Source organism: Schistocerca americana, chromosome 2 (genome assembly GCF_021461395.2).
Source record: "Schistocerca americana isolate TAMUIC-IGC-003095 chromosome 2, iqSchAmer2.1, whole genome shotgun sequence".
Classification (NCBI taxonomy): Eukaryota; Metazoa; Arthropoda; class Insecta; order Orthoptera; family Acrididae; genus Schistocerca; species Schistocerca americana.
Window position 1 is genome coordinate 759,635,146 of NC_060120.1, and position 19,935 is coordinate 759,655,080.

Here is a 19,935-nt window from a genome sequence, read left to right on the forward strand (position 1 = left end):
TAAAAATTGTTCTTCAACTTAAAAAGTCTGGGTTCATATCTTCTACACTAGTTTAACAGTGCCAAATATATTGTTACACGTGCTCCTATATGTTATTGCAAATGCTTGTTTCTAAATCTTAACTGCAACACAAAAATTTATTATTCAAAATAAGAAAATATTTCCTCAAATGCAGATGATGCTGCTTTCATTCAGAGGCAGACATGGGCAGACTGATTGAACTGTTTTTCCTTAAGCATAAATATGCTTCATTATATTTTTTTCACACAAATCTATTTTACTCTTCTGTTATGGCAATGCACACACATTCTATTAAAGAAGTTGCTGAAATTTAGTTGAATGTATTTACATAATATATTTTCAACTTTTTGTTATAGATTCCATTGATGGATGCAGCGATGGAAACTGTGCAGAAATAGATTGCCCTGCAGACTCTATCCTTAGTACAGATGAAATGAATGTGACATGCCTGTGTGATCTAGAGAACTGCACACAGCCAACATGTGATGGACGAGAAGCACAGCTTCTCCACAAGGCAGCTGGACTTCCTGGAGACTGCTGTGATGTGTTTGAATGCCCTGCCACTGAAAGTACGTGTTCTTAGCAAAATCTAAAATATTTTTAATAGGATTTCATAAAGCAGTGAAGATAATGTGTGTGTGTGTGTGTGTGTGTAGAACTCCATTATCAGCACATTTTATTATCAGCTTTAATGCTCAATCAACAGTGAAACCCTACCAGTGGGAAGACACATACATGCATTACCCAAGCAACTTTTCCTGGAGTGGAGTCTGAGTAATGCTGGAAGAAAGTTATGTGTTACACACTGATTGCCTAGCAGTGTAGAGTGGTGTAGTGGGAGTAAGGTATACCTTCTTTGCAATATATGGTTCTATATTCTTATACTTTATACCAAGCATTGACAATGGGAGAAGTGAAACACAGATACAGTGAACATGTTTCGTATAATCATAACTGAAATAACTCATGTATATATTCAGATCTACATCTACATCCATACTCCGCAAGCCACCTGACGGTGTGTGGCGGAGGATACCTTGAGTACCTCTATCGGTTCTCCCTTCTATTCCAGTCTCGTATTGTTCGCGCAAAGATTTTATCCTCATGGTCTCTTCGCGAGATATACGTAGGAGGGAGCAATATGCAGCTTGACTCCTCGGTGAAGGTGTGTTCTCGAAACTTCAGCAAAAGCCCGTACCGAGCTACCGAGCGTCTCTCCTGCAGAGTCTTCCACTGGAGTTTATCTATCATCTCCGTAACGCTTTAGCGATTACTAAATGATCCTGTAACGAAGCGCGCTGCTCTCCGTTGGATCTTTTCTATCTCTTCTATCAACCCTATCTGGTACGGATCCCACACTGGTGAGCAGTATTCAAGCAGTGGGCGAACAAGTGTACTGTAACCTACTTCCTTTGTTTTCGTATTGCATTTCCTTAGGATTCTTCCAATGAATCTCAGTCTGGCATCTGCTTTACCGACGATCAACTTTATATGATCATTCCATTTTAAATCACTCCTAATGCGTACTCACAGATAATTTATGGAATTAACTGCTTCCAGTTGCTGACCTGCTATATTGTAGCTAAATAATAAAGGGTCTTTCTTTCTATGTATTCGCAGCACATTATACTTGTCTACATTGAGATTCAATTGCCATTCCCTGCACCATGCGTCAATTCGTTGCAGATCCTCCTGCATTTCAGCACAATTTTCCATTGTTACAACCTCTCTATATACTACAGCATCATCTGCAAAAAGCCTCAGTGAACTTCCGATGTCATCCACAAGGTCATTTATGTATATTGTGAATAGCAACGGTCCTACGACACTCCCCTGCGGCACACCTGAAATCACTCTTACTTCAGAAGACTTCTCTCCATTGAGAATGATATGCTGCGTTCTGTTATCTAGTAACTCTTCAATCCAATCACACAATTGGTCTGATAGTTCATATGCTCTTACTTTGTTCATTAAACGACTGTGGGGAACTGTATCGAACGCCTTGCGGAAGTCAAGAAACACGGCATCTACCTGGGAACCCGTGTCTATGGCCCTATGAGTCTCGTGGACGAATAGCGCTAGCTGGATTTCACACGATCGACTTTTTCGAAACCCATGCTGATTCCTACAGAGTAGATTTCTAGTCTCCAGAAAGTCATTATACTCGAACATAATACGTGTTGCAAAACTCTACAACTGATCGACGTTAGAGATATAGGTCTATAGTTCTGCACATCTGTTCGACGTCCCTTCTTGAAAACGGGGATGACCTGTGCCCTTTTCCATTCCTTAGCAACGCTACGCTCTTCTAGAGACCTACGGTACACCGCCGCAAGAAGGGAGGCAAGTTCCTTCGCGTACTCTGTGTAAAATCGAACTGGTATCCCATCAGGTCCAACGGCCTCTCCTCTTTTGAGCGATTTTAATTGTTTCTATATCCCTCTGTCGTCTACTTCGATATCTACCATTTTCTCATCTGTGCGACAATCTAGAGAAGGAACTACAGTGCAGTCTTCCTCTGTGAAACAGCTTTGGAAAAAGACATTTAGTATTTCGGCCTTTAGTCTGTCATCCTCTGTTTCAGTACCTTTTTGGTCACAGAGTGTCTGGACATTTTGTTTTGATCCACCTACCGCTTTGACATAAGACCAAAATTTCTTAGGATTTTCTGCCAAATCAGTACATAGAACTTTACTTTCGAATTCATTGAACGCCTCTCGCATAGCCCTCCTCACACTACATTTCGCTTCGCGTAATTTTTGTTTGTCTGCAAGGCTTTGGCTATATCTATGTTTGCTGTGAGGTTCCCTTTGCTTCCGCAGCAGTTTTCTAACACGGTTGTTGTACCATGGTGGCTCTTTTCCATCTCTTACGATCTTGTTTGGCACATACTCGTCATGCTGTACAACAAAATGAAATGTAGTATGTGCTAATGGCAACTACTACACAGTACTGCTGTGCAGTGTTTGCCATTAGCAGATGTTATACTTCATTTTGTTATATATCACAAAACATTAGAATGCATCAGGCACATTCATTATGTCTGTCATTTTTCCCTTCACAAATACTTGGTATGAAATATAAAACCTGTTGTTGTTATGGTCTTCAGTCCAGAGACTGGTTTGATGCAGCTCTCCACGCTACTCTATCCTGTGCAAGTTTCTTCATTTCCAAGAAATTTCTGCACCCTACATCCTTTTGAATCTGCTTAGTGTATTCATCTCTTAGTCTCCCTCTACGATTTTTTCCCTCCACGCTGCCCTCCAACACTAAATTGGTGATCCCTTGATGCTTCAGAACATGTCCTACCAACCGATCTCTTCTTCTAGACAAGTTGTGCCACAAATTCCTCTTCTCCCCAATTCTGCTCAGTACTTCATTAGTTACACACGATCTACCCATCTAATCTTCAACATTCTCCTGTAGCACCACATTTCGAAAGCTTCTATTCTCTTCTTGTCTAAGCTATTTATCGTCCACCTTTCACATCCATACATTGCTACATTCCATACAAATAGTTTGAGAAAAGACGTCCTGACACTTAAATCTACACTCAATGTTAACAAATTTCTCTTCTTCAGAAACGCTTTTCTTGCCATTGCCAGTCTACATTTTATATCCTCCCTACTTTGACCATCACCAGTTATTTTTCTCCCCAAATAGCAAAACTCATCTACTAATTTAAGTGTCTCATTCCCTAATATCCGTTCGCTCCCTGTATTTGTCGCCTGTCATCTTCAGAATTTGGAAGAGACTATTCCAGTTAACATTGTCAAAAGCTTTCTCTAAGCCTACAAATGCTAGAAACTTAGGTTTGCCATTCCTTAATCTATCTTCTAAGATAAGTGGTAGGGTCAGCATTGCCTCACGTGTTCCAACATTTCTTCGGAATCCAAACTGATGTTCCCCGAGGTCCGTTTCTACCACTATTTCCATCCGTCTGTAAAGAATTCATTTATCTCAGTGGAAGTATATCTTAATTCCATCACACCATTCCACACTGCATTCTAAATGGTAGCAATGTCTTTAAGAATAATAATTTTGAGTAAAAAAATGTATGTGTGAGTTTCTGGGTAAATGGTGGCCAGGCAGACAAATCATCCTTACATCAACAAATAATAAGATGGTACCTTCAGTAAATAGATTGACATGACTGCAGGGTACGTTACTGGCACAGAGACAGCAACTGTACGATAAAGCAACCCACCAATGTTTCCAGAGAGAAGTACCTTACACTGTTACCATAGCACACTATATGATCAATATAAACTTTATTATATGAATTAAATATCATTTTCTATCCTCATTTTAATTCAGTTTTAATGCACAGTATTTGTTAAGAGTTTTTTTTTATGAAGACATTAAGCTAAACATTCTAGTGCAATGACCCTTAATAATTTGCTCAGTCATAGTTCAGTGTTACATTTCGTATTGTTCATCATGATGAAGTGTGTTCCACACAACATGTCACAAAGTTACCATTATACCAGTTAGCCCAAAGTCTAATCTGAAAGGTGTGCAGATATCTAATCTGATAGGTGTGTAGATGCTGGCGTTTGGTTGCTTGATAGGGTGTAAATGAAATCTACTGTCGCTGTTTCCCTATCAGTAGATAGACAGGATCTCACCTGATAAACAGTTTCCTGGACCGTGGAGACAGCCGCCTTCGTCATGTGTTGCAGGGAATTGTATTGCCTATTGTCTGTTTCATAATAACTGACCACTGACGTTTAGCACATATTCTGGGAACACTGCATTACGAACATCGGTGCGTTGTACCTACTACAGATTTAGATCTACATTTGTACTCCGGAAGCCACCCAGCAGTGTGTGGCGGACGGCACTTTACTTGCCACTGTCATTACCTCCCTTTCCTGTTCCAGTCGCGTATGGCTCGAGGGAAGAACGATTGCCGGAAAGCCTCCGTGCGTGCTCGAATCTCTCTAATTTTACATTCGTGATCTTCTCGCGGGGTGTAAGCAGGGGGAAGCAATATATTCGATATCTCATCCAGAAACGCAACCTTTCGAAACCTGGACAGCAAGCTACACCGCGTTGCAGAGCGCCTCTCTTGCAGAGTCTGCCACTTGCTTTTGCTAAACATCTCCGTAATGCTATCACTCTTACCAAATAACACTGTAACGAAACGCGCCGCTCTTCTTTGGATCTCCTCTGTCAACCTGACCTGGTACGGATCCCACACTGATGAGCAGTACTCAAGTATAGGTCGAACGAGTGTTTTGTAAGCCACCTCCTTTGTTGATGGACTACATTTTCTAAGGACTCTCCCAATGAATCTAAACCTTGCACCCGCCTTACCAACAATTAATTTTATATGATCATTCCACTTCAAATCGTTCCGTACGCATACTCCCAGATATTTTACAGAAGTAACTGCTACCAGTGTTTGTTCCGCTATCATATAATCATACAATAAAGGATCCTTCTTTCTATGTATTCGCAATACATTACATTTGTTTATGTTAAGGGTCAGTTGCCACTCCCCGCACCAAGTGCCTATCCGCTGTAGATCTTCCTGCATTTCGCTGCAATTTTCTAATGCTGCAACTTCTCTGTATACTACAGCATCATCTGCGAAAAGGTTCAAAATGGTTCAAATGGCTCTGAGCACTATGGGACTCAACTGCTGAGGTCATTAGTCCCCTAGAACTTAGAACTAGTTAAACCTAACTAACCTAAGGACATCACAAACATCCATGCCCGAGGCAGGATTCGAACCTGCGACCGTAGCGGTCTTGCGGTTCCAGACTGCAGCGCCTTTAACCGCACGGCCACTTCGGCCGGCCCATCTGCGAAAAGCCGCAAGGAACTTCCGACACTATCTACTAGGTCATTTATATATATTGTGAAAAACAATGGTCCCATAACACTCCCCTGTGGCACGCCAGAGGTTACTTTAACGTCTGTAGACGTCTCTCCATGCCGGAATGCAAGAAATGTCTGTTTTTATTTAGTGTATGAATATTACATCTTACCTGAAATGGGGGTGACATACGGGGAAATATTGAAGAGTGCTTTTTATAGCTTTTTTTCGGCTTGTGTCAATTTTTAAGAATGCATAAAAATCAGACCGTAATTAGGAGAAAAATTTCGTTTGCACAGTTTAAAGATGCAGCCTTGCTCTATTTGCAGGAGGATTTTCATTATATTTCTGATTACTCGTTTCATCGCTATAATGTCAAACGCAAGACGCTGCGATTGAGCCTACCGTTGTAGCTATTGCGACGGAGAAGGCACTGGTGTTAAGCTTCAACTTCTGTTGGATACATCAAATGTCTTTAATAATAATACTCCGCTTGTCTGTTGCTTAAGAATTTGTAAAGCAATTGTTTTCGTAGCTGCAACGTATGCGAGACTGGTGGAGCGTAGTTGTCACACCAGCGCGCCGCCACTGTCGTGAAGCGCCATAAGCGCCTGCTCATCAGCGAACAGCTTCGTTGTGATATTCCAGTACAGCATTGCCGTGTTCAGTTTTTGTTGCGAGTAGAGGGAAATAACATGATAAATTGCAAATAAATGCTCGATGTGGAGGCAGCTCATAATAAATGAACATATGTATAGCACATTTCAATAGTAAATGGAAAAGTCGATTAGCTCGAATAAATTCTTCAGCAAACAATGATGACTTAAATAAAACCGCCCTTAATCGCGTTCGCTGCTGGCTGACGTCTCCCTGCTGCTATTGCAGCATCGGTTCTACTGCTACGTTCAGACAGTGGGCTCTTCGTGCATAACCCTTTCCGTTCTTCATAAATGTCCAGATAATTTCAGTGGCTTTCAATTCGCAGTGCGCTACAAACAACCACAGAAGTTTAATTTTCTTGTTCACTGATCGTAATATACTTTTCTAAAGTATTCCTGCGCCCTGAAGTGCGGTCGCGCGTGTTCCATTCGGCCAGCTTTAGTAAATTCCTCATGTGATGTGGTATTAGATGGAAGCTCTATAGTATTGCCTTCCAACCATCCAGTAATAGAATCCTTTCTCCATCGCGTAGATGGATTTCGTGATACTGGATTTATTATCGTGTGATATGGAGCCTGATCTAAAAAATGGCAGATATTTTTGGTAATTTTTCGAGAACGCTCCTAAACAACTCTTCGTATTGTGTAGAATTCATTTCAGAATGACAATCTGCACCTCCTTTTTGTCCACTAAAACATAAGCCAGCGTTTTGCTCGAATCCATATTCGCTCCCTTCGCGGCACATTATAATCCTTTTCCCAGAACCGAACGGTGTTTAAATTCCTTCTCTCCAGCCATTCCACTCTTGAATGCTTGTTCTGTGATAAGCGTACACATTTTCTGATGCGTAAGGCATTTTTTTGTTCCTGTCAACAAAACTTTCTGGAACGATTTGCACCATACCAACTCTCATCAGTGTAATAAATAGTCCATTCTATCTGAAGCCCAATTTTCGAACAGCACGCCAAAGGGTTGTTTCACTTATATCAGGAAAATCTACCACTTCTTCGACTTCTCTAGCAAGGCTCCCACTGTTCGAAATCATTTTCCACAAAGAAGTCGTGGATTTTTCTTCGTATGACTCCTTGTGTAAACTCGTCAAATACAAACTTCTGCAGCCTGTCAGAACTCGTTTTTGGTGATACAACACATGAAGTTTCTCCACATTTTCTCGCAATTCGCTTCGCTGTACTTTCACTAATACCGAGACATTCGGATGTTCTCATTACTGACTGTGATGCGGGACTGCTCGCGCCCTGTTCTCTTTCGGCCCCAAAGTAAGCACGCACACTGATCACGTTAGACTTTTCACAACTCCGTAAATGATGCTTGGTTTCACACAAGCACAAGGGAACTAATTATGTTACGAGCACTGTCCCACACGAATACCTAACAACAAATGGGAGGACGATTGTTTCCTATCTGACAGGAAGCCACGATGTAAACACTGCAAAGATGAACAATGAAGTGGAAATCCTGTTCAGAGGTCCGGCAACATCGCACACGCGAGCAAGCGGCGCATAGAAACGCAAAAGGAAATAAATTAAAGTTGTGATATTAGCGCTTTCTTTCTTCCCCCTCCCCCCCCCCCCCCTTCCCACCCTTTGCAGCTCTCGAAAACATAGCACATTACCGAACACTATTAGCTAATTATCTTCGGGAGGTCTTTGTTAGACCTTTACTAAGTTGGGGGGATGCCTGGAGTTGGGCACCTACCACTGACTCCCCACCCCCCACCCTACTCCCCGGTGGTGTCTGAGTTTAAGCCGCCCATGATCGATCCTGCCTCCGGCCTGCGCAGATGGGAGGGAACGTCATAATTGCGCGAATTTTATTCCTATTTCTTTTCCTTTACCCAGCATTGGAACACGTGAGGCAATACTGACCCTACCACTTATCTTAGAAAATAGATCAAGGAAAGGCAAACCTACATTTCTAGCATTTGTAGACTTAGAGAAAGCTTTTGACAGTGTTGACTGGAATACACTCTTTCCAATTCTAAAGGTGGCAGGGGTAAAATACAGGGAGCGAAAGGCTATTTACAATTTGTACAGAAACCAGATGGCAGTTATAAGAGTCGAGGGGCATGAAAGGGAAGCAACGGTTGGGAAGGGAGTGAGACAGGTTTGTAGCCTGTCCCCAATGTTATCCAATCTGTATATTGAGCAAGCAGTAAAGGAAACAAAAGAAAAATTCGGAGTAGGTATTAAAGTCCATGGAGAAGACATAAAAACGTTGAGGTTTGCCGATGACATTGTAATTCTGTCAGAGACAGCAAAGGACTTGGAAGAGCAGTTGAACGGAATGGACAGTGTCTTGAAAGGAGGATATAAGATGAACATCAACAAAAGCAAAGGATGATGGAATGTAGTCGAATTAAGTCGGGTGATGCTGAGGGAATTAGATTAGGAAATGAGACACATAAGGTAGTAAAGGAGTTTTCCTATTTCGGGAGCAAAATAACTGATGATGGTCGAAGTAGAGAGGATATAAAATGTAGACTGCCAATGGCAAGGAAAGCGTTTCTGAAGAAGAGAAATTTGTTAACATCGAGTATAGATTTAAGTGTCAGGAAGTCGTTCCTGAAAGTATTTGTATGGAGTGTAGCCATGTATGGAAGTGAAACATAGACGATAAATAGTTTGGACAAGAAGAGAATAGAAGCTTTTGAAATGTGGTGCTACAGAAGAATGCTGAAGATTAGATGGGTAGATCACATAACTAATGAGGAGGCATTGAATAGAATTGGGGAGAAGGGGAGTTTGTGGAACAACTTGACAAGAAGAAGGGACCGGTTGGTAGGACATGTTCTGAGGCATCAATGGATCACAAATTTAGCATTGGAGGGCAGCGTGGAGGGTAAAAATCGTAGAGGGAGACCAAGAGATGAATACACTAAGCAGATTCAGAAGGATGTAGGTTGCAGTAAGTACTTGGAGATGAAGAAGCTTGAACAGGGTACAGTAGCATGGAGAGATGCATCAAACCAGTCTCAGGACTGAAGACAACAACAACATTTTCTTAATTCAGTCATATATGTGCTCCTAACCCAATAAAATTTTCCCTGCGGCTCAGATACTGTGAAACCATCAATGTTCTGATCGCACGTGACAGTCTCAGGAGTAGCAATATGTTGCTTATTTTTGTAGTCGGCATCACTGAAATCCCACAAACACCTATGCAAAGCATAGATATCCGAAAAGCGAATATTATTCTCTGTTCTCCCACTTCATATTTCAGTTTGTCTATACTCTACGAACACACATAACCTCAAAACTCATGCAACTAGTGTTGCCAAAGTTGGAACACGGCAAGAAGTGTTTATACTTTAGTTTCAGCAACGAGTTGTGCAAACGCGCGGCGCGCATGCGCAGTGGCCGATAGCATAGTTGCCGGTAGCCTAGTGTCATGTAATATAGGCTTTTTAGTATGCTGTGTTCAACCCTTTGTCAGTCCACCTGGGGGCGTCATTTATTGTGAACAGTTTTCTCAGTGCAAAATACTTGGTTGTTGATTTGTTTGTTTATTTTTGTTTTATTCATAATATTTTATTTCCTGCTATGTTGTTCTTGTGTGTGGCACTTTTCTCTTTACTGTTACAGGTACAAACTATCAGTGTTCATGGAATAATGAGTGGAAGAAGAATGGCACAGTATGGTCAAAGGATGATTGCACTGTCTGCAGATGTGAAGATGGTATTGTTGTTTGCACTGAAAAAGAAGTATGTCCTGAGATACCTGCTTCATGCCCTGAGAAGCACACACCAAAAGGAAAATGTTGTCCAGTTTGTCTGAGTAAGTGGAGTATGCAGTTCCAGTTTGAGAAGATTTTTCGACATAAGTGTCATAGTCCCTCTCTCTCCCCCCCCCCCCCCCCCCCCCTTCCCACAATTTTTCCACAGAAGCGACTTATCATTCCCTATCTCCTTCACACTCTAGATGCCATTCCTTCGGCACTTGGTAAGATATTTAAAAGTAAATAAAAAATCAAGTGAGCTTGTAAATGAGTTGTTTCCATTACTAATTGTGATACACTCTGTGGAAAATTTTGCACTAGAGGCATCCCTCTGAGCTTGACACACCAAGTGGACATTTGTGTTGCTTGGGCCTTAAGCTGGCCCAGGGAGTATGATACCTCTTACAGTAGGTATTCCTTCTAATGTTTGTTTGTATTTAACAGGAGACTAAAGTGTCACCAATTTCACACTTATTGATGGTAATTGCATTTACGACTTTGGACATATGCACCATCATTTGATGTGTATAAATTTGAGGTGTATAAATGTCATTGTCGTCATCATCATCATCATCATTATTATTATTATTAAAATAATAATAAATATTAGTATTATTAAATGATAACTGTTACCAAAGAAAACTATTACTTCTCTCCTGTTTTTTTTAGCTCCTGTCTATTAGCTTTAATTTCCCAGAATTTACAGCTAGTAGTGAAATAGTCAAACCAGAAAAATAAATAAAGTTTGCTGATAAATATAAATACTTGTTATTCTACAAAATTCTCCCTCAACAAACACACTGGTTAATTACAGAGCACCTTTAAATATTGTTGTAAGTATTCAATGCCATACAATTAATCCTTCTCACACACAACTGTTTATATAATAAACACTAACAACTGATATTTGATGATCCAACTGTGTAACATACTAATTGGATGTGCTGTTTATGTCGTTCTTCAAAGGCCAAAGACATCTACCAGAGTATATATAGCCTGTGAAAGCAACATTAGCATACAACTGTTGCTCACCCAAACTGTCATTACCAAACACTAGAAATAATATTTTACATCTGTCTGCAGCTGTTGGATTCAATCTTAAACAACATTAAAGGCAAGCAAATAGCTCCTTCAAATTTGCCATTACAGAACCACAGTCTCAAGCAAAAATGATGATCAGAGAACAATTAGAAACAGACATTCATATCTACACCAAAATTTGTAATCATACTGATTTATGGAGAACATACGAAGCTCATCTTAGCAGTGTTCAATTACATATACTCTCATCAAAAAAATATATTTTACATCATGTCATAGCTGTCAAATTCAGGAAAAGTAAGTATAATTTTGCAGAAATGATCTGACAGGAAATGTATCCCAATAGTAACAGCCTGGAAACTGTAAATCACCAATCACTTTTGCACAGTTTACACTGAATGAAATTCATATGCTGTATCAGTTGTTGCTTCTTTATTAACATTTAGAAAGAACAACCAGTGAAACCCCATTAAACCATTCAACAGTCTGTGCTTCTAAGACAGCAGAACTACGTAAAATACTAAGAAGTAGTAGCATGGAAAAAATAAAATGTCTTTGCTCTTGTGTCAAAGGCAGCAGGAAAAGACGTCTCTATGACGAAAGTGCTCTGTTATGCTGCAGTTTCTAAAGCCAGTCATGTCAGCTGTTAATTATATAAGATCACATGCCCTCAGTCCCGTCAGTTGTGCCAGTTTATTGACGAGATTGAAGAAAGTTCTTACCATATTATACAGCAGTACGCTGAGTTAGCAGTGGAAAAGCTCTGATGCCGTTTTTTGAGCTCTGAACAACAATCAAAATTTTCTTGAATTAAAGGATTCGTCCTCTAGCTGATTTACAGAACAGTGAGCGGCTCCCTTCATGATTTCCCATGAGAAACAAAAGAAAAGTGAAGCAGAAAGAAGAAACCACATAAGGTTGAAGAATAACTACATGACAGAAATTAAATCAGTCAAGTGCAAGGCGAATGATGATTACATTAATAAGTACCAAAGTAAATGTAAAGCAGCTTGGACTGTTGTCAAGACTCATCTGGGTAGAAGTAAATATTTTAGCAAAAATAATTCTTGTAACTCTGGTATTATGTCAGATAATTTCAATATATTCTTCATTAATGCTGGCAATGTGAATAAAACGGCTGCTACAGAACATAGCCATAAACAAGGCAACATCCAAAACTCAAATCATGGAAACTTCTACCGACAGAATTTTGAAAATGTAGTTCCTGTATTTAAACTGGAAGAAGTAAAACTAAGCAGTAACACAGCTGCAACAGAAAAATTAAGTTACTCAAAATTGGAAGACATTTATGGTCTCAGCAATTTTGTGTTGAAAAGAATTCTGGATGTAATAGCACATCCACTATGTTCTTTTATAAACCAGGTGTTTGTCAACAACTGTTTCCCCTCATCCTTAATAATGACAGTTATTACTCCTGTGCACAAAAAAGGTGACAAATCTTGTCCTAATAATTACTGCCAAACCCGTCTTGTATCCATCCTGCAAAAAGTAGTGAAATATTGCATACAGTTCCTAATCAGTGAACATCTGTCTGTGAATAATATTGTTAGTGAGTCACAGTATGGCTTCCGGTCTGGCTTGTTAACAGTAAAAGCAGATGAAAATATTATTTTGTTTATACTATTAACATTTGAATCAAGATTACCTGTTAACACTATCCTCGAGGATCTCAGCAAGGAATTTGGCTCTGTCAGCCATTGAATTCTGCTAGGAAAACTATACTGCTAATATTTTAGAGGCTCAGAACTATCTCTGATCATATCCTATCTGGGTGACAGAAAACAAATTATGCAATTCAACTATATGAGGTCAAATGTCTTGGACATCAGGCAGGGTGTGGCACATGGTTCTGTGTTTGGGCCTTTACTCTTCATAATACATGTAAATGATTTGTCCAGCATTATGTTGTATAAATCCACACTCCACACAGATGACACCACTTTTTTACAGCTGGGAAACTTTTAGGAGCATTGAAGCAGCAAAGTAGGGATGATCTCAGAGCAGCCAGTAATTGGTTGCAAATCAACAAATTGCATATCAATCATGAAAAAACCTGTAACTATTCCCTTTAGTTTATGCATTAGAGATGATGCCAATATGGCAATGATTGTGCTTCATCTCAACTTCTTGGGATCCATCTTTACTCAAAACATGAAACAGTCATACCGATTGACATGTGTTCACATATTTGTAAGGTAAACTAAGGTCTCGTGTTAGTGATAAGCTATTGCTCAGTGCATACTATGTCTTTCTCCACACCCACTTAACATACACCATTTTGTTATGGGAGAATTCCCCCGAAGCAAAATAAATTCCCATTTAGGAAAAGAAGGCAATCAGATGCATCTGGGGACTCAGAAATAATGAGCCTTGTAGACCATATTTCAAAACAACTAAAAATACCAACTGTAACATCCCTCTTTATACTAAGCTGTTTATACATCAAAAAAGAATGTCAATACAGTCACAAACTACTACAATCTGTTCATCAAACCAACATGCGCCTGAAACAGCAAATTGATCTCTTAAGAAAACTCAAGATAGTTACAAATACACTCTACGACCAAAGAAATGATGTACCATGTAGGAATTATCTGAGTGGGATGGAAATCGATAGATGTGACGCACATGTACAGACAGACAAATGGTTATAGTTGTGCATTAAATCATCAAAATCCTGATCTGTATGTGGGGGCCCTGCCCACTATGCACCAAATGTTCTCTACCTGAGTAAAGATCTGTCAACCTTACTGGCCAAGGTAGGGTTGCCGAGCAAGAAGACAAACAGTAGAGACTCTTGCCATCTGCAAGTGGGCATTAACTTACTGAAACGTAACCTCAGGATGGCTTGCCATGAAGGGCAACAAAATGAGGTGTAGAATTTTGTTGACATACTGCTGTAGTGTAAAGTTGTCACAAATCACAACCAAAGAGGTCCTACTATGACAAGAAATGGCAGCCCAGACCATCACTCCTGATTGTCAGCCAATATGGCAGGCAACAGTCATGTTAGTATCCCACCGCTGTCTGGCACATCTCCAGACACATCTTTGATGATCATCAAGGATCAATTTGAAGTGCAACTTATCATTGAAGACAATTCTACTCCATGCCAAAAACATGTCTGGAGAGGCCCTCACTGTGGGATACCAACCTGACTGTCACCTGCCATATGGCCTGACAACTACAAGACATGATCTAGGGTGCCATTTCTTTTCATAGCAGGATCCCTTTGGTTGTCATCCACAGCACACTTACAGAACACTGGTACCTCTGTGAAATTCTATGCACCATGTTACTGTCCTTCATGGGCTTATATTTCAGCAAGATAATGCCCGCCCTCATACGCAAGATTTTCTACTGCTGGTCTTCAGGTTTGCCAAATCCTACTTTGGCCAGCAAGGTCATCGGATCTTTCCCCAATTGATAACGTTTGGAGCTTAATGGCCAGGGCCCTCCAACCAGTTCTAGCGTGCCCCATCATCATCAGTGTTCTGCCTAAAGGCAGGTTTTCACATGGTAGTTCTCCAGGCTGTCCAGTCTTCTGCCATCCTCTTCAGGTCTGCATAATTTCCCCCTCCTTTTATGTCGTCTATCAACTTGCATCTCCTTCTTCCTCTCAGTCTTCTCCCACAAACCAATCCTTCCAAAGCATCTACTAACAAGCACTCCCTTCTCAGTGAATATCCCAACCAGTTCTTTTTCCTTTCTCTTACAACCTTCAGCAGACATTGTCTATCACCATCCCTTTCCAATACTCTTTCATTACTCACTCTTTCCATCCAGCTTATTCTCTTCATTCTCTTCCACATCCACATCTCAAATCCTTCTAACCATTTTTCATCCTCTCATCTCAGTGTCCATGTTTCTGCCCCATATAGTGCCACACTCCAGAGAAAACATTTGCCAAGCCTTTTCCTTAGTCCTTTATCTAATTTGCCACATAAGAGTCTCCTCTTTCTGTTGAATGCCTCCTTCGTTATGGCAATTTGAATTTTCACCTCCTGGTGACATCTCAAGTCTTTAGTTATTGTGCTTCCGAGATATTTAAATTCACTTACTTGGCTAATGGTAGATTGTCCTATTTTAATATTGGACAGTCTGCATCTTGTACTGATGACCATACTCTTTGTTTTTGCTGTGTTTATTTGCATCCCATATTCCACACAAGCTTCATTCAGATCTTTCAGATCTTTGAGCATGTTATTCACTGCCCGCTCACTTTCTGCCACTAAAACCATGTCATCTCCCTCCTCCTTTCTCAACCGGGCTTGGGACCGGCTATGGCGGAGTTTAGCGTGCGCCGATTAGACAAAATTAGGCACTACATCCCTCAGGATGACATCCAACAACTCCATCAATCACTGCCAAGCTGGATACTGTTTGCATAATGGCCAGAGGCGGACCAACGTGTTATTGAGTTGCTCAGTTTGTGAAGCTCTTTCTCTTAAATAAATCATACAGTTTTTTTCTGAAATTGTAACCATTTGTTTGTTTGCACATGTACATCAGCTCTATCGATTTCTATCACTTTCAGATAATTCCTTTGTGGTCAGTCCCTCTTTCCTAAAGTGGACATGGGAGTAAAACTATTTAACATGTTGCCAGTACAGGCACACAGTGGGTCACATAGTTCAGGTCTCGTGACAATAACAAGCAAATTTGTTGGTTGGTTGGTATGCGGGAGGGGACCAAACGGCAAGGTCATCAGTCCCATCAGATTAGGGAAGGATGAGGAAGGAAGTTAGCCATGCCCTTTCAAAGGAACCATCCTGGCATTTGCCTGAAGCAATTTGACGTGGGTTTGAACCATTGTCCTCCCAAATGTGAGTCCAGTGTGCTAAATACTGCACCATCTCAACCAGTATAGTTTCATTTAATCTTAATCTTATGTAAGTGAATTCTGTATGGTAAGTAGCAGTCTATATTTTCCTACGGTGCTGAATATATTGCATATATCATTTGTTGTATGATGAACAGTTTTGTACCTTGGTAGACAGTAATGATGTACAGTATCACCAAATGTGTTATTTATGTAACTGTAAATGTAAGTGTGTATGTACATCACAGATGACATCAGTTGCATTTAATGGTCAAGGATGGATGATAAATAAATAGTTTTATTGAAAGTCATTATGGTTGACAATGAAGGTATTGCAAGTGTTAATAACAAGTCTTTACAAGTGAATGATTATGTATAATGTTTCCAATACCATCATTTTGCTTATTTCAGCTGACACACCTGGCTGTGTTGTTCATTCAAAGAGCATGGTCATGAAAGATGGAGAAAAATGGCAAGAGGATCCATGCACAACATGCATTTGCACTGATGGGAAGAAAGAATGTTGGTCTTTTATGTGTGAAATAAAATGCTCAAACCCAAAACATGTAGAAAATGAATGCTGCCCCGTTTGTGAAGGTAATGAAGATCACTTAATATTGTAATATCTTTGAATTAACACTCTTTCCAGGCACCTGAAAAGTGTTATTGTAAATAGTATACCAATAATTCTTTGGTCCATATCATCCATAAATGGCATATGTGCAAGATGTAAATAATTTAGGAACAAAATTAACAACTCACCAAATAATAGGGCCATTGAGTCATAACAAGCACATAAACAAGGTTGGAAACTCGCTATCTTTCAAATGAATCATTTTTCAAGCTAGAGCACCAGCAAATAGAAGAGGATTTGAGCAGGCAGATAAACAAGAAATCCCATTCCTGCATTGTCATATTACAAGACATGACAGTGTCAACTAATGTAGTTTTTTACTGCTAAAAGGATGCAAAGTATCACACAGAACCAGTTTTGAGATATTTTGGCCAGTGTGCTATATTAGTTTATACAGCAGCGTTACTGAACTTTGCAAGATGCTTTATTCGGTTGCTGCCCATATATGCAAATTTAATATATCAAGAGGGATCCAGTCTTCAAGTAATAGTAATTAAATCTATGATAAAATGCTGTCATCTTAGAGAAGTAACCCAGGTAAGAGACAAATTTGGTAGCCACCTCTGTTAATCACAAATATGTAGCACCTAGAAGGTGATGATGCCATGAGTATTACTTCCTAATTTATAGATTAATTTCTTGATTTATATATGACTGATTACAGGGCACTCACTGCTCAGTTCATATAGCTCTGTGGAGTGGCAGGTTTATATTGGTTGTGTTCAACTTTGTTCATTTGTACTTCCAAATTCAGCTAATCAAACTTCTAGCTTAATAACAATGCTGATAAACAAAGCTAAAATTGTTCACTTCAGATACATGTCTACCATGTGGAATTTTCTCTTGACAAGGAGACTAACTCTCTAAATCAACGGTAAAGTCAAGGTTACAATGGTAAACATGACACTGTTCTTTCCATCCTATCACTTGCAACATATTGTTCCAAGATGTCTCAATGGTACAGTCACACTTTTCTGTAGTCGAATAGGTTGCTTACACTTTCACAAAGTCAAATCACTGGCAAACACAAGTCGCTCATCCAAGGCTAGACACCTTTTTAACCACTCATAGTGGAACAAATATCATGTAGAAATAATACCTTCTCTCCAGATTCACAATCAACTGTTCACATCAAACTCCATCCACTCACTGTTTTCTGATGTATGCCAAGAACAGCGCTTCTCATGTCTATTTGGTCATGGTGATTGCTGGGTTAAGTTGGCCAGTCTCAGGCACATCTGCCTTTCTGGCTTAAACAAGCTATGTTCAGCAGTATAGAAATGGTCTTTTTTCTTAAAGTAAATCATGAACTGCTTTCTCTTTTATGAGTCTGTAATATATTTGTTTAAACAGATTTGAAAGGAATCTACCTACAGTCCAAACTGCACATCTTTAAATATGAAATACCAGAAGATTCAGTTTTGCGAGTGGGTCAGGAATCAAACTTGTCTGATCTGCTCTGCTTACATGAAAACACAGTCTTTAAATTTGTTAAGGATTCATGATTAAAGCACATGTACCAAATGTGCTATTTCAAATTACTGTGGTTTCCTTAAAAATGATACATAGGATGAAAATTTCAATAAATTAGCTTTATATATTTATGTATAAAATTAACATTAAGATTATAATACACACACACACACACACACACACACACACACACACACACACACTCACTCACTCACTCATTCTCTGCTTATCCACATCTTAATGCTTTACTATTTGATATCATTACCTGTTTCATTGTTTTGTTGTTTTCTTTTGAATAGATTACACAAAAATATATTGCTTGACTTGTTTCAGAAGGTGAACATGCCCACAAAGTATCTCAGTGCCCAACACTTAACTGTTCGCAGTACTGCCCCAATGGACTTGAAAGAGATAATACCAGATGTCCCATATGCCAGTGCAAACAAGGTAAGTTACAGAGCCATTGTAACAGTCTTATGATAAGAAAACTCAAAGCAGAATATGTTAATAAAACTTCCTATTGATACCAATTATTATTTAGAAAAGAAAATGAATGAATTCGGAGGAGGGTCTGTTAGAGTCATTTCTGTGTAAGAACAATGTATGATTACCATGTCACTCCCCAGTATTTGGGAAACCAACATGAACTTCTTGCTTTCCAAATAACTGGGAAAAAGCTGTGACACACATAAAATAATGATACTTCAGTGAAACCCCAGGGAAAGGAGATATTACAAGCAATATTTCTGTATTGAAAGACATCACATTTCTTCCTGAGTCTCTCGGTTGCACAAAAAGTTTGATGTTTTGCAACATGACTTTTCAGAGGAAGATACACTTTCTCTGGTAACAAAGGCAAAATTAATTTGGAGAAGTCATCCTGGAAAAGTTTGTTAGCAGCAAATTGGTTAATACCGTCTCAAGCATCTAGCAGATAAAATTCACATCCCTGGGTTGTTAAACAGAATTTACAAATTTAATTTCATAAAAGCTCTGAAGAAAGATTCAGTAACAGACTGTGTGATGAGACAATATTGTAGATGAAAATGATCAGAGGGCTAATAGTGTAAAATAAGGAAAAGAGAAGGAAAACAAAAAGAAAATGAGAACTCCAATGAACATTGGTAAATGAAGAGGCAGAAAAGAGGAAATACTCAGAGTATTTATTTATTTATTTATTTATGCATTTATTTTACCTGGCAAGATTAGAGCCTTCGGGCCCTCTCTTCCACCTAACCAGGCATACTCAGATTCAACAAATTTTAGTTTCTACAGAACATTAAGGACATATAACATGTTATACAGTATTAATGTTAAAGAAAAAAAAGAGAGATTATGAAAGTAGTACAATGATAATTATAACAATCAAAAAATAATTATAACAATCAAGAATAATAATAATAATAATAATAATAATAATAGTAATGACTGTGTATATGAAAGTAAACTTATTTTTCTTTTATGAATGTCAGTCCTATTGCTAGTTGGGAATTTACTCGTTATATTCTTGCAGCTTGTGAGTTATTCTCATCAAGCAGAGACATAAGATGATAGAATGGGGTGAAAGAGATATAGAAGAGGTAGATAGGTTAGAGGAAGAGAAATAGAATGGTAAAATTCGAAGCTCTGATGGAGAGGAGAAAGAAAAAGATGATAGGGGCACAACAATGGTGGCTATACCGTCCCTAATATGTAAGTCTTGAG

General features: G+C 39.3%; 1 protein-coding gene across 1 annotated transcript in view; it reads left to right on the plus strand.

The window, feature by feature from the left end:
* The first annotated feature begins 378 nt into the window (after positions 1-378).
* LOC124592155 (cysteine-rich motor neuron 1 protein-like) overlaps positions 379-19,935 on the plus strand; it is a 44,296-nt gene continuing 24,739 nt past the window's right edge. Inside the window, exons 1-4 of the mRNA XM_047131808.1 lie at positions 379-590; positions 10,108-10,299; positions 16,536-16,721; positions 18,565-18,678. Of these exons, the coding sequence (XP_046987764.1) occupies positions 455-590; positions 10,108-10,299; positions 16,536-16,721; positions 18,565-18,678 (628 nt within the window). The 5' untranslated portion in view covers positions 379-454. The remainder of the gene's footprint in view (positions 591-10,107; positions 10,300-16,535; positions 16,722-18,564; positions 18,679-19,935) is intronic.